The sequence below is a fragment of the Giraffa tippelskirchi genome, chromosome 2 (assembly GCF_054371585.1).
Source record: "Giraffa tippelskirchi isolate mGirTip1 chromosome 2, T2T-mGirTip1v1.2.pri, whole genome shotgun sequence".
Taxonomy (NCBI): Eukaryota; Metazoa; Chordata; class Mammalia; order Artiodactyla; family Giraffidae; genus Giraffa; species Giraffa tippelskirchi.
This window is the reverse complement of record NC_137276.1, coordinates 208,395,844-208,411,367: the sequence shown is the minus strand read 5'-3', so window position 1 is coordinate 208,411,367 and position 15,524 is coordinate 208,395,844. Positions and strand designations below refer to the sequence as shown.

Genomic DNA, 15,524 nt, shown 5'->3' with positions numbered 1-15,524 from the left:
CCATCAACTTTCATGACCATAAACCATGAACCTTATTACCCGGAACTAATCCACCTTTGAAAACCCAACTTTAATTATTTTAGCCTCTGGCCATAATGTAGCCTCTTCTATTTCTAAATTGTATGTTCAGTTAGTCTCACTATATTTGGTTCTTATTCTATCGAGACTCTCAGTTTAAAAATGCAACTTTCTATCATCCATGCTCCCTAGGATGATCAATGATCCTGGTTTACCTGGGATCTTCCTGGTTTTAGCATCGACTGTCCCACATTCAGGGAAACTCTCAGGACTAAGCACGCCTACATCCTGTCTTGAATCTTTTCATTATTCAGCCTGTACTCCATGATTACATTTCACCCAAATGGTGGTGATATTCTAAACTTTAATAGTTTTCCTTTTCCTTCTATTAAGCTTCAACATTAGGACTCACAAGTCAGTCCTGATCATACTTGCTCCCTATCTGTGGAGTGCTACTTCAAAAGATCATAAAGCCTTGCAAACTGGCTCCACCATAAATTAGTATCTTCCTTCCATGTGGGTTTTCACAGTGCCTAGAAATTTTTGCATCTCTCAGAAGGGGTCTTCACATATTATCTGATGGAGAAAGTCAAAGCAGACAGGGAAGTCAGTTGCCACACTTCTACATTTACCTGCATCTCCACTCTGCCTTTTCTGACTCTCTCCTATAAAAAGCAAAGATAGTTCTCTCCTCAGATCCAAGGATAACCTTATGATCTGAATCACATTCTGCCCATTTCCTCAAAATACACTTATTAACTATAATTGTTTCCATACTTTCCTGTTGATGAGTCACTTGACAGTGCTTGATAAAAATGCACATTGGAAGATTCCCCCTCTGGAAACCTATCTTTAAAGGAATGATGCAAGGGATCATTTTATCGTAAGGAAAATTTCAAGACCCTCAATTGTTCTCTCTTTTTTAATCTTCATCTACTTCCTTTCAAGCATCTCTTTCCCATCATCCCACAGAGAACTACACATTTTTCTCATCTTATAATTAATACCATCACCACAAAAATGATTCCACCCTCATTCCTGTGTTCAGTTACCCTCTGACTTCCTGCCTTCCTTCTGAGGCCAGATATTTTTCTGCCAAACCACCTTTTTTTCTTCTTGAACTTTCCAACACCTGGCTGAAAGGGTTTCCATCAGTGGGGCCTTGATAAAGTAAGTACAACACTTACTGTTGTATTCTTGGGATGCTTTGAAAATTATCTCACCTAAACTCTTCATAGAAATTAACATCATTGATCATCCCCTTGTTTAAAATATGTTTCCTTTTATTTCCTTACCATCATACCTTTGTGTTTTCTTCCATGTGTCTGGGTTTCCATTAGTATCTCTGTCTTCTTTTAACATTTATATTTCATGACACTCAGCTCTAGTCATGATTCTTTTTGCATGCTCCTCTTCTGAGCAATCTCCTCCACCCCCAGTTTCAACAAACTTCTTCTCTGTGGGTGACTCTCAAATGGATTTCTCAAGTCCAAACCTCTTTTCTGAGCTCCAGATACATACAGTAAAAAGCCTACTTGCTATCTGCTTCATCTCCACTTGTTTATCTCAATCACCCTGCACTGAACCAGTTACTTCTTACCTATTCTAGAGCTTACTCTGGCAAAAACACTTCCTCTGTCTCAACCTTGACACATTTCCAACCATCACCAAGGAGTTGTCAATTCTTCTGGAATTGTATTACTGAAGAAATATTTGGAAAATACCGAATAGCACAAAGAAGAACAAGGACAAAGGAGGAGAGAGAAGAAAGAAAACAGAGGAGGAATAGAAGCCGAAGAAAAATACTCATAATGCTAATATTCCAGAGATGTCTGGTGCTAAGGTGCTTGTGAGTACTGCTAGAGTCTTTATATGTGGTGTGTGTGTGTGTGCGTGTGTGTGTGTGTGAGTCTCTCAGTCATGTCCGACTCTTTGTGACCCCATGGACTATAGCCTGACAGGCTCCTCTGTCCATGAGGTTCTCCAGGAAAGAACACTGGAGTGGGTTGCTATTTCCTTCTCCAATATGTATGGTGTCATAATTCAGATGTTGCTCCATAACTAGTCTTACTTTTTTTTTTAATGTACACATGGTCTTTGCAACTCAATATAAAATGCAGAGACATTTGTACAAAGGTACAGACCTTTGCCAACAAAGGTCTGTACAGTCAAAGCTATGGTTTTTCCAGTAGTCATGTATGAATGTGAAAGTTGGACCATAAAGAAGGCTGAGGGCCAAAATACTGATGTTTGAACTATGGTATTGGAGAAGACTCTTGAGAGTCCCTTGGACAGCAAGAAGACCAAACCAGTCAATCCTAAAGGAAATCAACCCTGAATATTCACTGGAAGGACTGATGCTGAAGCTGAAGCTCCAATACTTTGGTCACCTGATGCGAAGAGCCGACTCATTAGAAAAGACCCTGATTCTGGGAAAGATTGAAGGCAGAGTAGAAGGGGATGACAGAGGATGAGATGATTGGATGGCATCACCGACTCAGTGAACATGAGTTTAATCGAGCTTTGGGAGATGGTGAAGGACAGGGAAGCCTGGCGTGCTGTAGTCCATGGGGTGGCAAAAAGTCGGACACGACTGAGTGACTGAATAACAACAAATATAATCAACCTCAAATATCATTCTATAATAACATTTTATTCTGTCATATGGCAACATAAGATTTTATCTTTTTACTAAATTAAGACTTGTTTAACAAGATCAAAATTTATGCCTATTGCAGATTTTTCCTACTTTATTATTGCTATAATGCTCATTCTGTTTATACATCTTTCATGGTCCCTTGTAGGGACATAGGAGCATGAGACATGTGAAATTTTAAGTCATTTGATATATGAAATATCAAACTGACCTCTAGAAATTCTGAGCTGAGGTACATGCACGCCCCCATTTCTCCATGCTTCCCATTCTGTTTATCAGAATAAGAAATGGTTATTTGATCAGTTCAGTAGTTTTTCCCTGCCCATCTTTGGCATTTCTGTCAAGAAACATTCTGTGGGAGGTCGTGGTACATGCCCTTTGCCAGATCAGTTTCACCATAAAAAAAGAGATACACTATTTAACAGACACTTTCATTGGAATAGCTCCTGGTATATGATTTGGGTTAATTACTGTCATCATCCTTCAAGCCCTTGGCATGGCTTCTGTTTGGATAAGCAAATTTAGCATTGGTGTCAAGCCAAAAAATTAATTCTTAATGTAGTGGGATATAAAATGCTATGAAACCCAACTGTTAAAAGGGAATTAAAGCATCCTAATTAGACATAACTAACAAAGGCCTATAATTTAATGAACACTACACAAAAAGTTTCAGTTTTTCCAAACTACAATGTTAATTATTCTTTTTCCACAAAAATACTGCATTTTTGCAGATCCTGGGCATTTTGTTGTGAATAACAGGTTTTATTTGAATTTTAAAAGAGCAAATTATTTTGTGCTGGTAGAGAAGTTTTAAAAATGAGTCTTGTTCTGTCCTTCAGAAACCCTTGGGAAAGTTGGCACAATACCTGTCTGCATATTTTTGTATAAAATATATAAAATTAACATACTGAAACCATTATCCCTGAGCTGAGCATACAGTTGTAAAGTATAGAGTATGTATGGGAGGATTAAAGTGATTAATAGAGTCTGACATGAAAGCCAGAAGGGGGCAGTCTAGATACTAAAATAGCATTTCCAGTTTATTTTATTCAGGGAAGATAGTAATAAGGATTTTAAGGAAATAAAATAATTAATATATACCGTACAAAATTAAACCACAAAATGAAGAATAAAATGTTGAAACAGTTCCAATTATTTTAGTCCCTATTTGAAAACAAAACTAATGTCATAAAGTAATTCTAATTCTTAAATTTCAAAGGGAGAGACTCTCAAACATTATTTGGTCCACATTCCTTTCCACCTTTTCTTTTGATGGGTAGTCAGTTTTCCTGAGAATCCTTCCACAAGGAAGATTCATTGTTCTATCTCAATACATCCCATTGTAGAGAGTCTTTGTTGTTGCTATTACTTCCTTGTATCTTCCAATCTCTAGTCTATCTTAATTCTGCACAAATTGGAAATAACTGAGTAAGTTTAAAAAATACAAGTTAGGTTGAAAGTCAGGAAAATTTTCTGCATATAATGTTATCTTATCAAAAAGTAAAGGAGATTAAAAAAATGAGCTAGACTAGGGATAGTATAGAAAGTCATAAAGTAGGAAATACATGGAAGTATGTAAAGAAATACACATATTTTGGAGAAGTGAAAACAAGTCTCTGATCTCTCATAGACAACATAAAAATGGTATGGAGGATTCAGGGACCTCCAATAACACTTTATCACAGTAATTAAAAAGTAAATTTGAGGCCAGGCTGTGTTGACATGAATGTGCCATAGTAGAATGAGGTAATCTTTTTGATGTGATCTTTACTGAAGAAGTAACTGTCAGCAAGCTGGTTTCTGTTTGAGCCTCCATAACTTGATAAATGTTTAGAAACCAGATCTGTAAACAAACCTCTATAAGGACTGGGGTTCTTTTTTCAAGGAAAAATTTTGCAAAAGTGGTCCACCAAAACTTTGAGAGGTTCAATTTAGATATAACTAAAGATGACTTATAAATAAAGAAAGTGATTTATTATAGAGGAAAGGGTATGATTATGTTTACAACAATAATTCTTACTTTTTCACTTTCAAGCTTTAAAGCAAGCAACTTATTGAGTGTATGGTGAGACTATACACAAATGAAAACTATGACTCAGAGATGTGTACAAATGCCACAGCACACAAATTTCAAAGTCTGCTTCAGTGTTTCTGTTTCAGTGGATTTTCTTTTCTTGGAGACCCTTAAAAATTGCACTCATATAAATGAAACACTGTTATAATGGTAAGAAAAAATAAAATGATAGTTTAAAGTTCCCTGAGTGTTCTTTCAGTCTCTAGTTATTTATTCATCCATTCAAAATGCTTATTGAACACCAGGTTACAAGCTATTGAGTGTTTAGTTGAAACGTGTTATTTAGATGGCAGTAACAGAGAACAAAAAGACAAAAATTCCTGCTCTTATAAAGCTTACAACCTAGAGGTAAGAGAAAGACAAAATACAAGCAAATACATTTTCTACTATGCAGGTAATTAATAAAAACTATGGGGAGAAAAGCACAGAAGAGATAGGAAATATTGTGATATAAAATAGGGTGGTTGAACAAGTCTGCATTGATGAGGTGACACTTGAGGAAAGACTTGCAGAGGATGGGAGAGCAAAAGCCATATGAATATCTGGGAGAAATATGCCCTAACCAGTGGGATCCCAGGGAAGGAGCATGTCTGATTGCCCAGGAAGAGCAGAGTCAGGGCTGCTGGAATAGAATAGTGAAATGAGCTTTAGGAGGTTCTGAGATGAGAAAGATAAACAGGTTCAGGTCCCCCAAGGCTTTAAGCATATGTCCGTGGTAAAGTGCTTCAGTTGTGTCTGACTCTTTGTGACCCTGTGGACTGTAGCTTGCCAAGCTCCTCTGTCTGTGGGATTCTCCAGGCAAGAATACTGGAGTGGGTTGCCATGCCCTCCTCCAGGGGATCTTCCTGACCCAGGATGGAACCCACATCTCTTACATCTATCTGCATTGCCAGGTGGGTTATTTACCACTAGCACCACCTGGGAAGCCCTTAACAGGTCCTTGTAAAGACTTGGGATTTCACTCTGAGATGTGAACCTTTGAAAGTTTGGGGCAGAAGACTGATATGATCTGACTCATATCTGTGAAACAAACCACTTGATGTATGTTGTGAATAGACAGTACAGGGACAGGCTGTTGGCAGGAAGACTCATAAGAAGACAATTACAATAATTCAAGTGAGAAATGATAGTGATTTGGACAAAGGGTAGCTGTGAAATTGATGAGTAGTGTTTGAATTCTGGGTTATTTGATATACTTTGAAGATAGAGCCAATGGGGATTTGATGATGGATTGGATGTGGAATAAGAGAGAGGTCACGGGTGATTGCAAGATATTCTTATCTAAGTAACTGGAAGAACAGTGTTGCCATGAGCTGAAGTTAGATGTCAAAGAGGAGGGTCCACCTCTGGGGTTCAGAGGACAGGCTGGGCTGGAGATATAAACTTGCAGTAAAGGTAACTAAAGTCATGAGACTGGATGACAATACCTAGCCAAAAAAAGAAGCAGTCCAAGGTCTTTAGGATCAAAGAAGAATAGTTTACCTACTCATCTAAACCTGGTATACATACAAAGCTCCAATCTGCAGCATCTGTATCATATACACATTCATAGGACTATCAATCCTTTAAAACAATTCAACTTTGAAACTACCAAATTCTGAGCTATTAGATCCTAAAGTATTCATTTCTCTGTAGTTCATTCCAGCTCTCAACATTAGCAACTTTGACGCAAGGCAGCTTTCAGTAATTCTAGCTGTTTATTTTTAAATGACTCATTGCTATTATTTCTTTCTTTCTTTCAGTCTCCTCTTTGCAACTGTTGGGGGTAGAATTAGGGCAAATAGCTGATTAGGTTAATTTGCTTCAATCACTGCTCATTTTAGTTACTTACAAAAAGGAAAAATAAGTATAATATAACAATTCAATCAGAGTCAGAGTTTTATTATTTTTATTTTTATTTCTCTTTCACTTTCTCTTATTCTTTCCTTGCTCCTTCCTTCTCTCCCTTCCTTTCTCTTGTTTTTCTAAATAGATTCATTTGGGGGATATTTTTAGCACTTACATGCACAAATAAGAGTAGATTTCTTCTAGTAGAATTTGACTAGAAACTACTAAGACTTACTATTTTTACCAAACTAAGTCACATACATCTCACTTAAAAACTTAGACACAACCATGTAACTTATAGTTTAAAATTTGGAAACCACTAAGTAGATTTTATATTCATCATAACATATAGATCCTTTTTATAGGATACATTTTAAATACTAAAAATGTAATTAATTAGTCTATAATCCCCAAGAGTCTAGTATTGTCCTAATACTCACCTATCATTTTGCACCAGGATTTGGTCTTTCGGTACAGTTCTGGAGTTGATTACACTGACTTGCTTTAAAGCATGAGCTGGGGAAGAAGATGGTGAGTGCTTTTATATCCATAAAGGCAACCAATGCACAAAATAGAAGTATCATGGAAGATTATACAAATTAGAGTATTGTTTGTGTTTTGGATTCACAGGTATACTGGGAGCCCTTCCATTTCCCCCAGTATTTCCCCTTCACCTAAAATGTCCCGTAATGTCTTGATAAAACTAAGATTCTATAATGAAAAATCCTACAGAAAATTCTTTCTTAGACATTACAGAGAGTGCTAACTTGTTTTGGATCTTCCACAGAAGGGTTTAATATTTGCCAAAGTGGAATGATTTTCTTTCTTTAAAAGAAAAATGGAATATCATTCAGTCTTATTATTGTAAAATGCTATTATGTTGAAAATTGTTAAGAAAATACAGTGTAAATTCCCCAAATCTCTGTCTTGTTCTTACTAATGTCAGTAATATTAACAACAGCTTCCTATATGTCAGCAATATTCTAAATGTTTTACATATTTTAACTCTTATGTTTCAAAAGTAACCCTGTGAGGAAAATCCTACAATTATCCTTATTTTACAGATAAAAAGTACAGAGAAGTAAAGCAGGTTACACAAATCAAAGTCACCAAACTAGAACTATAAGAAGAAGGTTCAAGTTGTGTGTGTATGCATGCGTACTCAATCATGTCCAACTCTTTGACACTCCATGGGCTGCAGCCTGCCAGGCTCCTCTGTCCATGGGATTTCCCAGGCAAGAATACTAGAGGAGGTTGCCCCTTCCTTCTCTAAAGGATCCTCCTAACCCAGGTATCTAACGCTTGTCTCTTGCATCTCCTAAACTCCAGGCAGGTTTTTTTTATCAGCTGAGCCACTGGAGAAGCCCCGAAGTTCAAATTGTTGTTAGCGAATTCCACGGGAAACATCTCAGAGTTCGGCAGATTTTCGTCTTTTTTTCACAGTATAATACTTGAATTTCAGACTTATTATTTTTAAAAGGAAGGAATTGGAGATTTCTGAGGTCTCTACATGCGTTCTATGCTTTTTATTTCTAGAAGTAAACATCTGGAGCTTAAAGGAAGCATCTGATTTGCATCAAGTGTCTCTGTGAAACATAGGATTCTATGTCTCACAGAATGAAAATTTGGGGATGTTGTAGCCTCTCCTGCCTAAAGCACATTTTCATCTTCATAGCTGATAATGATAAATGTTTAAATTTACATATTTACAATTTACAGAATATGTTCACATACATTGTACAATTTGAGCATCAGAATGACCTGATAAGATAGAATAGAATAGGTAAGCTTACCATATTTTTCAGGGAAAAGTAAAATTCAGGACAAGTGACTTGCCTAAAGCCCAAAGTTGTCAAAGAGACAAACGGGGAGGGAGAGAGAGAGATTGAGAGATGGAGAGATCGAGAGTGAAGTGAGCCCCACACTCCTTCCTGTCTTTCACTCTAAGTCAATGGGCTTATTCCTACAAATTTGATATAATGTTTAAGAGCTTGATTGGCCTCTGACATGAAACAGAGGCAGCGATGGATTTAAATTCTGCAATTTATCATCTGTCTTAACTTGTGCAAGATACATATTCTCTTTGTAAAATCAGGACTATACAGCTTCAGGAGGTTTGGGGAGAGATTTAAGCAAAACATTTGTGAATATACTGACAAAATTAATATCCAAGATATCCTAGCTATCATAAGTAATATTAGTATGGATAAGAGCCTAAACTTCTAAATGTAAGTATGTAAATTTACCTTTGTTTTTCATATCTTTTGCTTTTATTTTTCATACCTTTTTTCATAAAGTCTTCTCTCACTCCTGATTGATTCTGCTTTATAATATTCCCATGAGATGAGACTTGTAGATTTTTCAGAGCTGGATGGACTTTTAGAGATCTGATGTATCCAAACCAAATTATAATACAAACTCTACTTGAAAGAAAGTGAAGGCCGCTCAGTCGTGTCTGACTCTTTGCGATCCCATGGACTATACAGTCTATGGAATTCTCCAGGCCAGAATACTGGAGTGGGTAGCCTTTCCCTTCTCCAGGGGATCTTCCCAACCCAGGGATCGACCTCAGGTCTCCCACATTGCAGGCAGATTCTTTACCAGCTGAGCCACAAGGGAAGTCCAAGAATACTGGAGTGGATAGCCTATCCTTCTCCAGGGGATCTTTCTGACTCAGAATTGAACCGGCGTCTCATGCATTGCAGGCAGATTCTTTCACCAGCTGAGCTACGAGGGAAGCTCATAAACTCTACTTATCTGTCATCAGCTCTGGTAGTGAGAGGGTGAATGATAGGAAAAGAAGAACAAGTGTCTGGGTCATCAGCAGTGAGGAAAGGCAGAGCAGGGACATAGTACAGGACTGGATACAGCTGGCCCAAGTCCAAGGGAAATAACTGCAGGAATGTGACACTAACTGTAACTAGATTTCAAGTTGTTTGGTGGGATGTTTTATTATCAATTTTATATCAGTTAATCTATTTTTGCCCTGTTCTGTGTGCTCAGTAATAAAATGACAATATATATGGCTGACCTTTTACATATATCTATCTAGCATTATCATGAGTAATATTTTGCCTGCTTTTTAAAAGCTTTCATATATTTTTTACTCAGCATCCAAAAAATCAAAATCCCAGAAATAGTCACTTTAGAAAACATATTCTATTTCCAGAACAAAAATGGTCTCTACTCACCACCTTTCTGAATTGTAACAGAGAAGACACAATATTGAAGTAATTAGAAAAAAGTTCCATTTAAATTTTTCTAATTATGGCATATTTCTGATGGTGAGATTGTAACATCTATTAATATCAGCCCAGCTTCAAGAATATTTTCCACTTGTTACCGCAGAGGACTGGTGTACTTAAGAAGTTTTATCAATGCTGGGAAGGAATGATGTGTTTTCCAAAACTGGAGACTTAAACAAGAGCCTCAATTTTCCAAAGTGTGTTCCGTATTTTATGGTAAATTAAATATTGAACTTAAAACGTACATGTTGCCTGCTTTTAAAGGTATATTTCCCAAGGTAATATAACTTACATTTCATGTGATTTTAAAATAAATAGCAATACTGGCTCATAGCATTACAAATCACTCCATTAACTCTGAAGAGACATACTTTTGGCAGAAACAATGGAGGCAGATTTATCTGTTTAACAGTTATGGAGTGCCTAGCATGAGGCTACCTAAGTGCTAGGGAAAGAGACAATGATAGACTGCACCCTCATTCTAGCCCTCAGAGATGCTCATAGACCTGCCTTTCCTACACACTAAACATGTTATTACTTAGCCTGACCAAGTAGGCAAGGGCTCATTCCCAAAATTGCTAGCCCTTAAGAAAAGATAAGGTGCTTCTCTTACTAAGAATGACCACAGCCATCTAACAGTGCATCAGATATTTCTGAATGCATCTGTATGTAGAACATTTCAAATTGAGAGAGGAGTGTAAACAAGGAATAAAAAAATAGTAGTGTATACCTACCTAATGTGTATTAGCTTAGAAAAAACATGAGCAAAATGGTTTTGTTTTTTGATTTCATGGCATTCAAATACTAAATTGCACTGATCCTATTATACACTGGTTTCACATCTTTCTGACCTTTACATCCAGGTAAAATGTAAAGTGAATTAAGAGATAACAGTTCATGCAGAAAATACTAAGACATAACTCTATAATTCTTTTCAGCCTGGAATTTTGAAATAGTTCACAGATTTTATAGTCATTTCTCAGTGGTGTTCCGGAAAGGTATAGCACAAGGATCACAATGGTGGTCTACGTGGGAAATGATCTACAGCTGGGAAAAGAGATGATCAGTCAGTTCAGTCTCTGCATTGTGTCTGACTCTTTGCAACGCCATGAACCCCAGCATGCCAGGCCTCCCTGTCCACCACCAACTCCGGGAGTTTACCCAAACTCATGTCCATCGAGTCGGTGATGCCATCCAGCCATCTCATCCTCTGTCGCCCCCTTCTCCTCCTGCCCCCAATTCTTCTCAGCATCAGGGTCTTCTCCAATGAGTCAGCTCTTCACATGAGGTGGCCAAAGTATTGGAGTTTCAGCTTCAACATCAGTCCTTCCAATGAACACCCAGGATTGATCTCCTTTAGGATGGACTGGTTGGATCTCCTTGCAATCCAAGGGACTCTCAAGAGTCTTCTTCAACACCACAGTGCAAAAGCATCAATTCTTCGGTGCTCAGCTTTCTTTATAGTCCAACTCTCACATCCATACATAACCACTGGAAAAACCATAGCCTTGACTAGATGGACCTTTGTGGGCAAAGTAATGTCTCTGCTTTTCAATATGCTATCTAGGTAGGTCATAACTTTCTTTCCAAGGAGTAAGTGTCTTTTAATTTCATGGCTGCAGTCACCATCTGCAGTGATTTTGGAGCCCAGAAAAATAAAGTCAGCCACAGTTTCCACTATTTCCCCATCTATCTGCCATGAAGTGACGGGAACGGATGACATAATCTTAGTTTTCTGAATGTAGAGCTTTAAGCCAACTTTTTCACTCTCCTCTTTCACTTTCATCAAGAGGCTCTTTAGTTCTTCTTCACTTTCTGCCATAAGGGTGGTGTCATCTGCATATCTGAGGTTATTTATATTTCTCCTGGCTATCTTGATTCCAGTTTGTGCTTTATCCAGCCCAGCATTTCTCATGATGTACTCTGCATATAAGTTAAATAAGCAGGGTGACAATATACAGCCTTGACGGACTCCTTTTCCTATTTGGAACCAGTCTGTTGTTCCATGTCCAGTTCTAACTCTTGCTTCCTGACCGGCATACAGGTTTCTGAAGAGGCAGGTCAGGTGGTCTGGTATGCCCATTTCTTCAAGAATTTTCCACAGTTTATTATGAGCCACACAGTCAAAGCCTTTGGCAATAAAGCAGAAATAGATGTTTTTCTGGAACTCTCTTGCTTTTTCGATGATCCATCGGATGTTGGCAATTTGATCTCTGGTTCCTCTGCCTTTTCTAAAACCAGCTTGAACATCTGGAAGTTAATTGTTCACGTATTGCTGAAGTCTGGCTTGGAGAATTTTAAGCATTACTTTACTAGTGTGTGAGATGAGTGCAATTGTGCGGTAGGTTGAGCATTCTTTGGCATTGCCTTTCTTTGGGATTGGAATGAAAATTGACCTTTTCCAGTCCTGTGGCCACTGCTGAGTTTTCTGTATTTGCTGGCATATTGAGTGCAGCACTTTCACAGCATCATCTTTCAGGATTTGAAATAGCTCAACTGGAATTCCATCACCTCCACTAGCTTTGTTCATGGTGATGCTTCCTAAGGCCCACTTGACTTCACATTCCAGGATGTCTGGCTCTAGGTGAGTGATCACACCATCATGATTACCTGGGTCGTGAAATCTTTTTTGTACAGTTCTTTTGTGTATCCTTGCCACCTCTTCTTAATATCTTCTGCTTCCATGAGGTCCCTACCATTTCTGTCCTTTATCGAGCCCATCTTTCCATGAAATGTTCCCTTGGTATCTCTAATTTTCTTAAAGAGATCTCTAGTCTTTCCCATTCCATTGTTTTTCTCTATTTCTTTGCACTGGTCACTGAGGAAGGCTTTCTTATATCTCCTTGGTATTCTTTGGAACTCTGCATCCAAATGGGTATATCTTTCCTTTTCTCCTTTGCTTTTCGCTTCCCTTTGTTTCACAGCTATTTGTAAGGCCTCCTCAGACAGCCATTTTGCTTTTTTTGCATTTCTTTTTCTTGGGGATGGTCTTAATTCCTGTCTCCTGTGCAATGTCACGAACCTCCATCCATAGTTCATCAGGCATTCTATCAGATCTAGTCCTTTAAATCTATTTCTCACTTCCACTGTATAGTCATAATGGATTTGATTCAGGTTGTACCTGAATGCTCTAGTGGTTTTCTCCACTTTCTTCAATTTCAGTCTGAATTTGGCAATAAGAGATGATGGTACATCCAATTTTCAGAGTGAGAAAATGATCAATGTCTAAAAGATTAAACTAATGCTAGATTTCAAACATCCTTGTGTCCTAATTACATAAAGAACAAACAGCTTCATTTATACAAACATCTTTGTACCTTAATTTAAAATACTAGGACAACAGAAATAAAAATTAGTAGCAAATAAACTCAGTTGTTATTTTGTAAAAGTTAGACAACAATTATTCCCCTTTGTCGTTCTTTAGATTTTCTTTTCTTTTGTTTCTCTCCCACATCATGCAATAATACATTTTAAAGATTTATTATTTATTTGATACGTATTTAATTTAAAAGAAAGTAGAATGTTTAGATTCATTATATTCTAAACTTGCAGTAGAGTTTATAAATTATCTAATCTCTTATTTCAGAGATGAACAAACTGATCCTGGAGCATAACATTTTGCTTTAAAATCGTATATGAGGTTGATTTTTAGCTGATGTGTCCCAAAGTATTTGTTTCTTTTCTAGAGAAAGGAAGATGTTCAGCTCCTGACTTAACAATCATGAATGAAGAAAAATGCATAGTAAGAAATCAGACAATTAATGGGCTTTCAGAATGGGTTAGCACACTGTATCTTAGGCTTATTTTTTAATTGTGTCCTCACCTTTTTCTTGTTCATTGAAGGCCTGAAGCAAATTCGTGAGATTTTTGGGTTTAGACAGAAGTTCCTGGTATGTTCCCATTTGTGCTACTCTGCCACTTTCCATTACAACAATGAGATCCATCTGTGGTAGAAGTGTGAGGTTGTGTGTCACTAAAATTCGAGTCTGAAAAAGAGTATTTTATTTCTTGGGTTACAAAAGATGGTCAAAATAACTATTTTAAAGAGAGCTTCAGGGCGTTTCTGGTGGCTCAGTGGTAAAGAATCCACCTGACAATGCAGGACACGGGTTCGATCCCTGGTTGGGGAGAGCACCTAAGCCTATGCGCCACAACTACTGAGCCTGTGATCTAGAACTGGGGACCACAACTATTGAGCTCACATGCCACAACTACTAAAGCCCAATCTCCTTAGAGTGTGCTCCACAACAAGAGAAGCCACCACAATAAGAAGCCCCCATGCATTGCAACTAGAGAAAAGACTGTGCAGCAATGATGACCTAGCACAACTAAAAATAAATAAATAAAATAAAAAAAAAGAGAGCTGCAATCATTATTTTTTGTCTTTACTATTTTAGAGTATAATCTTTGGGAGGCACCAGTTTAAGATAGCACATAAATATTTCACAATGAACGATGATACACTACTTGACAAAAATAAAAAAAGTCAGCAAATATTTTTTACCCCATTAATTCAGGTATTCTCCATTCATCAAGAATGAATCACATTTACAACAACTTAAAAACAATCTTATAACTGTCATTCTTTCTTCCTTTTTTGAAGGTCCTGTACTGTTACAAGGGGCTTCCCAGGTGGTGCTACTGGTGAAGAACTGCCCTACCAATGCAGGAGATGCAAGAGACCTGGGTTCGAGCCCTGGGAAGATCCCTTGGAGAAGGGCATGGCAACCCACTCTGGTTTTCTTGCCTGGAGAATCCCATGGACAGAGAAGCCTCGCAGGCTACAGTCCATGGCGTGGCAAAGTGTTGGACACAACTGAAGCAACTTAGCATGCATGTAGTGTTACAAAAACATGTTTAAGTTATAACACATAGTCTTTATTTTTAAATCTTTCCATCTTATTGTATAATATACACTAAATTGAATGAGGAGATTCATCTTGGGTTCATTTCAATAAGTAAAGACATTTGTCTGTGATTTATTTAAATATTTATTTTGCCATCTTATACATTTATTTACTTTTTCCAGAATTCTCTGTATAAATAAATCTATAAGTACATACTGTGAATACATGCATATGGCTCTGCAGTCAGAGAGACTTTTAAAACTCTCTGTGGTTCTTGGGGTTTCCCCGGTGGCTCAGTGGTAAAGAATCCACTTGCCAATGCAGGAGACAGGGGTTTCATCCCTGATTCGGGATGAATATTGTGGAGCAACTAAGCCTGTGCGTACCACAGCTATTGAGCCTGTGCTGTAGAGTTGAGAACCACAACTATTAGCTCATGTGCTAAAACTACTGAAACCCCTGCCCACAGAGCCTGTGCTCTGCAACAAGAGAAACCACTGTAATGAGAGGCCCATGTACCGCAGCTGGAGAGTAGACCCTTCTCTCCACAACTAGAGAAAGCCTTCATGGCAATGAAGACCCAGTACAGTGAAAAAATAAATAAATAAATAAATAAATTTCTATGGTTCTTAAATTGAGCAAGCTATATCAAGTCATTATGAGTTCCAAGTTTCTTCATATATAAAACAGGAGTATTGATAATGCTTATCTCAGAGACTTGCTATAAGAACTAAATGAACTAATTTAGTGTCAAATTAGGAGAAGGCAATGGCACCCCACTCCAGTACTCTTGCCTGGAGAATCCCATGGACGGAGGAGCCTAGTAGGCTACAGTCCATGGGGTCGCTAAGAGTCGG

General features: G+C 37.7%; 1 protein-coding gene across 3 annotated transcripts in view; it reads right to left on the bottom strand.

Annotated features, from left to right (window-relative positions):
• LOC145531089 (multidrug resistance-associated protein 1-like) overlaps nt 1-15,524 on the bottom strand; it is a 100,449-nt gene that overhangs the window by 27,361 nt on the left and 57,564 nt on the right. For all 3 annotated transcript variants that reach the window (XM_081552590.1, XM_081552598.1, XM_081552605.1), the window contains 2 exons: nt 13,644-13,806; nt 7,016-7,091 (listed from right to left, as the gene is read on the bottom strand). In XM_081552590.1, coding sequence (XP_081408716.1) covers nt 7,016-7,091; nt 13,644-13,806 — 239 coding nt within the window. The remainder of the gene's footprint in view (nt 1-7,015; nt 7,092-13,643; nt 13,807-15,524) is intronic.